The 8,078-nt window shown below is 41.5% G+C and overlaps 1 protein-coding gene across 1 annotated transcript; it reads right to left on the reverse strand.

Moving 5' to 3' along the window:
* Positions 1–4,456: 4,456 nt before the first annotated feature.
* Positions 4,457–7,821, reverse strand: LOC146499441 (fibroblast growth factor 6-like). Its single transcript, XM_085137350.1, has 3 exons — positions 7,032–7,821; positions 6,439–6,542; positions 4,457–4,753 (listed from the first exon to the last, which is right to left on the reverse strand). The coding sequence occupies exons 1-3, from the start codon at positions 7,372–7,374 to the stop codon at positions 4,577–4,579; spliced, it is 624 nt and encodes a 207-aa protein (XP_084993476.1). The 5' UTR covers positions 7,375–7,821; the 3' UTR covers positions 4,457–4,576.
* Positions 7,822–8,078: the final 257 nt, after the last annotated feature.

Genomic DNA, 8,078 nt, shown 5'->3' on the forward strand with positions numbered 1-8,078 from the left:
AAAAAAAGAAACTCGCCCCCAAAGCAGATGTGCGGGTTTGCTGCAGCGGAAGGGCCACTTCCACCTCTGTCTGTTTACACCGATGCTGCTGGTCAAACAGCAGAACTCTTATTTTTGGTTAGTCTTGAGTCATCCACCTTAAATTAGACCTGTTACCAAATAATTCCTGCTTTAGTTTGGTGTAAAAAGATGTGCAGGGTAAATTAAAAGAAAAAAAAACGGAACTTACATTTTATTTTCAATCAAACCAGACACGGGTCATAGTATCATTTAGCTGATTATAATTAAGACGTACATTTTAAATTAAATAACTTATTATATATATTTAACAGAACCAGTTAACCACGGTGGACTAGACTTATGTGCTGGTTCAGTTTGCCTTTGCGCACCTGCAGAGCTCAACAGTCCCTGTGTTTGACCAGCAGAGGGAGACACTTCCTTATATAGAGCAGAGAAACGAAAGGCTGATGGCAAGACTGACAGAATAGTTTCCCCAGAACATCACTCGAAACTCACGCTCTAGTTTTGTGAAAATCAGTACCATTAAGTGCAGCCAAATAGTTAAAAACTTAACAGAAATGTTAAATACCAGTGGTGGAAAGTAAGTTTATTCATTCTGTACAGCCAACAAGCCTTTAGATTTAACATGTGGCCTTCAGAGGAGGCCTTACTCCTACACTTGGACCTGCTGTACTGAATTACTACACTCTAAGACGGATGTTTGTCTGGGGTTGAAAAGTGTATTAAACTGCCTCAATTGTGCATTGTTTCCAATGGCCAGCAGGGGGCGACTCTTTAGACTGCAAAAAGGTTGTGTGGAAGTCATCTAGAAAATACTGCTCACTTGCAGGGAAGAGGATTAGCGCATTTTTATAGTAGTATTTGTAATGAACTTTTTGTGATTATTATAGAAAAGTAAGAATTCTGGAAGAAATTTTGACAACTAATTCTGGCAACAATAAAGACTGAATTCTGATTAAATCAGAATACTGAGGAAAAAAGTCTATGCGAAAATATTGTTTCCCTCACAACCAACAGGCATGCTATATATATATATATATATATATATTTCACTTCTGTTCACTTCACTTTCAAGTTTTGTTTTGCTGAATTCACTATGATTCTTTTTTATGGTCCAACTTAGAGTAAAAAAGGAGGATTAGGGAGAGTTTGCTCTACTTCGTGAAAAGTGAGCAGTGACAGTTGATTTTCTTAGTCAGATTCACCTCCAGTTTGTCAGGTAAAAGAGTTTAGAGAGATAAAGAGTTTAACCAGTGCTACACAAAGAATCACACCTTTTCAAGCAGTTTAAAAAAACCCAAAACAAACTTTTATTGGTATCTCAAGAATACAGTAGACTGCTGTGCACAGCACATACGTACAAAAATAAAAGGAAAAAACTTTAATATCATTACTTAGCATTGTCTGTTTTCAGAAACAATTAACTGAAGTTTGTTTCTTTTCATTTACAGTCATCAGCAAACCAAAACTAAGGCAGAAGGTGAGGTATATGAGAACAGAGGAGAGGAATAGAGAAGGATTTAAAAACAAAACAAAAAAACAGAGAAAAAGCACACACCCTTTCAGATTCAGAGCTCAGGCATGCTAAAGTATGTTAATCATTTTTTTTTAAAAGAAATTCCTCACCTTGACTTAATTAAATTTGACCTATGATAAGAAAATGGAAGAAAAGAAAACAGATAAATCCGGATACATTTCTTTCTTTCTTTTTTTTGGTCAAAGCTGATAGGTGAGCGTTTTGTTTTAGACACAAACTTTCCCTCTTTTAGAGATTGTTTTTCATGACAGATATTGTTTGAAAATTCACTTCCTTACACTTGTTTCTAATCAAGATGTCCTTGATAAGGGGCTGCCAGAGACATTGGACATCTTGATTAGGGTGCTGGGTGAGAGAAGTGCTCTTTGCTTTCATGTCTTGCTCAGCTGAAAATACAGATTCACAACGGTTTACTCCCGAGGAGATCAGTGATATGACACGCAGCCTCATCAATGACAACAATGAGCCTTTTTTTCCCTTTGTTCGTTTTGCTGGCATTTTGAGCTACATTTGCTTTGCTGTATATAGCCTTGGCATTTGCAAAAAAATGCCCTCAGAGCAGAAACAAGCCATTTAAGATTGGAGAAGAACACTGTTATGATTAAATGAGCAGCGTGTGATAATGTGGCATGTTCAAATTTTGGGGTGCAGATGGAGCTCAGCAGCAGCAGCAGCAACAGCAACAGCAACAGCAGCAGAGGGCACGCCCTGAGGATGGCTGGGGAGCTGTCCTAAAGGACTGGAGTGCAGCAGGAGAGGTGAGGTGAGGCTTTGCGTGACTCTGCTCCCCACACACTGCATTAACTCTGCAGATGTCCCCTCCACAGAAATATCCCTACATGACTATTTAGAAAGGAGAGCAAGTTGCAGGGCTGTATTTTAAAGAGGTGGGGCTCTAGTTTCATAGGATGTAGTGCTGTTTCAGAAAATACTGCAGGTAAAAGGAACTATTAGAAATATGTTTTTGAGGCCTTAAGACAGTCCGACCCATATAGAAGACCACCCTGGTCATTGGGGTCGGGGTCCGTAACTCTGACCTTGAACTAAAAAAGGCTGAAAGGAGAGGAGGAAGCTCCTGGGTTACAGCTAGAATCCCAAGGTCTCTTGCTACAGCAAGTAAGCTGTGGGGTGAGGGACAGGCAGAGGTGGGAGGGTGGGATAGAGCTCATGTATGTGGAAAGCTGCCTGTCATCCTGGCAGATCCGCATTCCTGCAGCAGGTTTGAAGAACAACAAAGACAGCAGGCCAGCTCTGTCACATACGTCTTTCCTAGATTTAAATAGTCCTGTTTCCTCTGTCACGGGCACAGACGGAGGCAGATGATCAAGCGTTCGTCAGTTCTGTTTTTTTTTTTAAGTAAACAGCTGCAGAAAATACAGGGGTGAATGTACTTGGGAAGACTCTCAGGAATTCTCAGAATGAGGCAAGAGAAACATCTTTGGAATATATAACAAGATATTTGTGCACACTAACAGCGGGTCTGCAAAGCTTAATACACCTCTAATAAACTTTTCTTATTAAATAATGATTTTTTGACTAGCTCAGCCATTCAGCTATAGCAAACTAAGATCAAAATCAACAGAAATACAGATGCAGAGTTAAGAATGTGGATCCAGTCCTCGAGCTGAACCGCGCTTTAGTCCTTAAAGTAATCTATAATTGCATTTCAAAACATTTACCTCCAACACCTCACTGCCACTGCAGTGCTGCTGCTGCAGGAAGCAGATTCAAGCAGGGGAATTGCCCCAGGGCATGCACATCCTCCACCAAACTCACTGATGTGAGGGAAAAAACACAAATGTGGAAGCAAAGAGAACATTGAGGCACCATTATCGATGGTCGACTGTGCAGCCTGAACTCTTAACGCCTCATCCAGGCAACTGTAACAAAGCAGCATTGTATGGTTTTTTTGTTTTTAAAAAAAGAAGAAAGAAAAAAAAGCTCCTGAATTCTTCTTCTTTTACATTTGCCAACTATTTACAAAGTTTTTTTCATTGGTTTCATGGACAGTAGACATCATTTTCAATAGCAGCTATATCTTTGCCATTCAGAAAAAAAAATAAAATAAAATAAAAACCGCATCCCAGTTTACTGTGGGAGCTCTGTCCAAGACTATGTGCTGTAACATTTCTACTGTGCGCTCTATCTGCTCAAATAAAATTTTTCTCCATGCTGGGATAAATACATATTCCACCCTGTTTATATTTCGGCAATCCCACAAAGTCAAGCTCGTGGCCTTGTGCCAGTCCACATGGCTGATGGCTCTCTGGTCTCAACCACAGATTGTTTATTACTTAATCGATCTAATTACAGAAAATAAAATAAACCAGAGATAGTCAACCCCCTCCCCCTCCCCCTTCTGAGGCCCTGTTCGGTGTGTCAGCCCTATTTCTGACTCCAGCGGGTGTCTCTTACATGCAACTTTAAGGGGGCCACAAGTGGGAACACCAAGGCACCTTTAAATCGTGCAGCAAAGGTAGTGAATTTAACCACTGCCAGCTATCGATAATCAAGCGCTTAAAGGTTTGCGGAAAAAATAAATAACAAACTTAGCAGATATTTGAGCAGAACTCCATGCATCCCTTAATCGAGTAAAGTGGTTCTTTGAGGTAACAAAAAGTATTCATTTCACTCTCCAAAAGCACTGAATACAGCTCATCCTCCATCTCAACAAAAAACAAAAGGAAGTGACATTTAGTTTAGTTGCAGCAAGCACCAAGGTAAAGTGGGACAGGCAAAGTCTTCAACTTTCCCCTGTCCATAAAAACAATAAGCAGCACAGTATGGCATACATATACAAAGATAACTATCCAAATATACATATATATGTATATATATATATATATATATATATATATATATATATATATATATATATATATATATATATATATATATCAGAATAAATATTTGTCTTTTCTTTTGCAGTCCATGGGTGTGTATATCATTACTATGCATTTCTATATTACCTGGAGGAACATCCACATGTGCAAATTGTTAAGTTATTGCCAGTTTCTCTCATAGTCGTGGGAGGAAATGTGTGACAGTCATGGCGGTGGTGGCCTTGTTGCCTCTCTTTACACGGCCATGCTTGCTGAGGGCGATGTAGAAGCCCTTGTAAACAAAAGACTCATAGGCGTTGTAGTTGTTGGGCAGCAAAGTCTCCTTGAACTTGCACTCGTCCTTGAAGACTCTCTAGAAAAAGAGAGAAGGACAGAGGGGTGGAGGCAGGGAGGGGGTGAGGGGTGTCAGTAAATCTCATGACAGACGCAGTACGAACATCACAACATATGCACGGTTTCCACATGACCTCTGCTTTGGAAAACAGCCTGCCTTAGACAGCATGCTTTGAGGGAAACAGGAGGAGCAGGCATGCTGTTGCAAAAGAAATGCCCTTTTCAAATGCAGACACCGGCCTCCTGCTTTTACTGCTAAACTCATAAAAAAAGTCTCCCGACTGGGTTCACATCCTAACACTAATCAAAAGGAGAAGTGAACGAGCTGCAATCAAAGGCTGAATAACACAGGAACACATTACAGTGTTTACTAGGACACATTATATTAGCATAAAAAACCCTCTTTTGCTACAAGTGCAGATCTGTTGTACACATATATATATGTAGAAATACTCTGTTACATGTAAATATCCTGCTTGGTTAAAGAATTAACATTAAAGCACAGTCAAAGTACGGCAAGTAGAAGCAGTGGTGCTAATTCTGACTATCTTTAATATTGTAATTTTCATCAACTAGGAGTTAGAAGCTGTCATGCCATGGAGCAAAAAAGGCTAATACAATGTTTTTACTGGCTTTGGCAATTACAGACATGTTTTTATATATTATTAATTTCTTTTAAATTAACAAAAGAAACCAAACTTCTCAAAAACCTTGAATACGGACTTAACAATCTAAACAGGGCAAAATTATGACCACAAGTGATAAGTTTGATTTTCATATTCAGCCCAAAGCCCAACACAGCAAACTGTAAATTAAAATCTAACTATCATTACCATTTTCACTGTGAGATACACGCCAGTCTGAGCTTGCAGAGTCATTGCAGATACACACTATTAGGCATCAGCACTAAGTTGTAAGGTTGGATGGGACTCAGATTTATAAAATGTCCATGTTTTAAGGATTTTTATGAGACAAATTCATAAAAATCTCATAAAAATCAATTTTTTTTTATGAGAATCAAATTTTAGTGTAAGAAGAGAGACCTGCTGTGATATTTGACATCAACTGTAGCTAAAAATACAGAAATTACACACACACACGCACGCACGCACACGCACACACACACACACACACACACACACACACTTGCCTTTTATTTGGCATCTAAGGCATTAAACAGCATGTCATAACTGACCTACTTTTACAGACTGGCTATAATTTCCCTGTCATGATTTCAGTGAAGATCGTTTGATTGTGCATAGCAGCTTCAGGAGAAATGAGAAAGAGACTCTTTTACACGCGGAATGTAACTGAAATATTATCACTGCACAGCAACTTCATAAATCACTGTTTCCGATAACAGTTACTTTTGCTGAAATACAACTGTGAGTGTGGCATTTTTTACTTGTAATGGAGTACTTCTACGTGGCACCACTGCTTCTTTTACTTGAGAACAGGATACTTAAACCACCGACAGATTCTGACACAGCAAAAGATTTGAACATTGAAGCTTTCTTGGACCCTGCTGGGAAGCCCCCCTATCATCGCGGCATATTAATAACACAACAGCGCTCATAAAGTCGTGGATACAGCAGCTATATGAACTCGTCTTACACTGAACAGGATATGTGTGTATGTGTGTGTGACAAGGAGAGAGAGAAAAAAAGGGGGTGGGGGAGCCTCTGAAGTTGCGCACAAACGTACCGTTCCGTATAACCTTCCCCTGCTGTTCATTGCGACAAACAGCCCACTCCTCACTCCGAACAGGCTGATCACTCCTCGGTCCACGGTGGAGATCTCTATCAGACCTGAACGAAACATACTGTTAGGGAAGCAAAGACACAAGTCACACTGCGACTGGGGGTAAAGTCGAGTAACTGGCCTATGCAGCAGGGATGGGTGTAACCTTGCAGGTGCATTGCGACTGGATGATGCTCTCCCTGCTCAATTAGCCCCTTTGCAGTTATCAGCTATTTGCATGTTCGACTCTGCGAGTGTAGTCGAGAGCGTGCTGAAAGGGACGGGAGGGTGCCCTGCTGTAGGGGACGGAGGGTAAAAATAAGTTAGCGTCTAAACTGGCTCAAGCATTCATGTCATGTTTTTGGTTTGGGAGGATATTTCGCACTGCACGGATGCAAAGCTCAGTACACTGGTTTTGCTTTCGGGAACTTTCAACCATGCCGACACCTCTTATTAAATATCATGCAAGATAAGTGAGCGGCTCTAACTTTTGCACAGCCCTGCGCATAGGGTTACACTCTTTTTCTGGGTCCAGTGCTTTGCCGGATGCAACTCACTGTATTGGTTCTCATTGTGTTCACCGCTTATCCTGCCATCCGGGAGCACCTGCAGGTGAAACCCAATGCCCACGTTGCAGTACAGTCGTCGCACTCTTTTGATGCCCTGCAAATAGTCACTCTCCCAGTTCAGCTCCGATTTCCCCCCAGTTATACCCAAGTAGGAGCGGGAGAAGAGGGTCTCCCACTTCTTTTCCAGTAAAGTCGCATTAGTCCTGCTCGGAATCGGATAAGATGAAACGATTCCCCAGAGAGAAGTCCACAATACAATAACTGCCGGTAGCGTCCAGTGCGTCCGGGCCCCGCTGGACATACTGTAGTGGCACCTTTGCGCAATGGCCATCCAGTTTACCTTTGGGGCACGTGGTCAAAGTTACCTGCCCTAAAAATGCAACTCTTCTTGATTTCTGTCCTTTGGCATGGTGGTGGTAAAGGTTTATTTTGGGATCAAGATAGATCAAGGCCCCATAGCCCGAGATCTGAGCAGGAGGATTGGGACAGAGCGCGTCGGAGCTTGAATTGGTGCCGGTGGCGATGATCATCTTTCGCCGCTCCGCGCCTCTGATCAGGCAACGCTGGCCGTGGAGGGGGACACCACTCACCGCAAAACCAGCTCACCTTGCCCCCGACTCTCACATCCTAAAATGACATCACTGTGACTTCACCGCTGCACCCCCCATCAAAAAGTAGGAGATGGGAGGAGGAGGAGAAGAGTTACAGGACCCTGGCAGGAGCGGCAGCTCTGATAGGAGTAATGGGGGGGGGGGGTGCTGCACCTTCAAATCAGCGTCAAATAAGCGAGACGGATTGAGAAGAAGAGCATCCTGTGGTGCATTTCAGAATAATAATAATAAAAAACTTCCCTGCATCAGCTTCTCTCCCAGACCTTCTGGTTAAAAAAAGCTGCACAGTTATATGCTGTGGCCTTTACAAAAACTCAGTCTAGCTGAATACACAGGATATTTTTTTATTACTGAAGTCAAACTTTGAGAAGCTAAAATTATTTCTAATTATCACTAAAATAAGTTTTACAATGCATCGCAGCGA

The sequence above is a fragment of the Neolamprologus multifasciatus genome, chromosome 17 (assembly GCF_963576455.1).
Source record: "Neolamprologus multifasciatus chromosome 17, fNeoMul1.2, whole genome shotgun sequence".
Lineage (NCBI taxonomy): Eukaryota > Metazoa > Chordata > Actinopteri > Cichliformes > Cichlidae > Neolamprologus > Neolamprologus multifasciatus.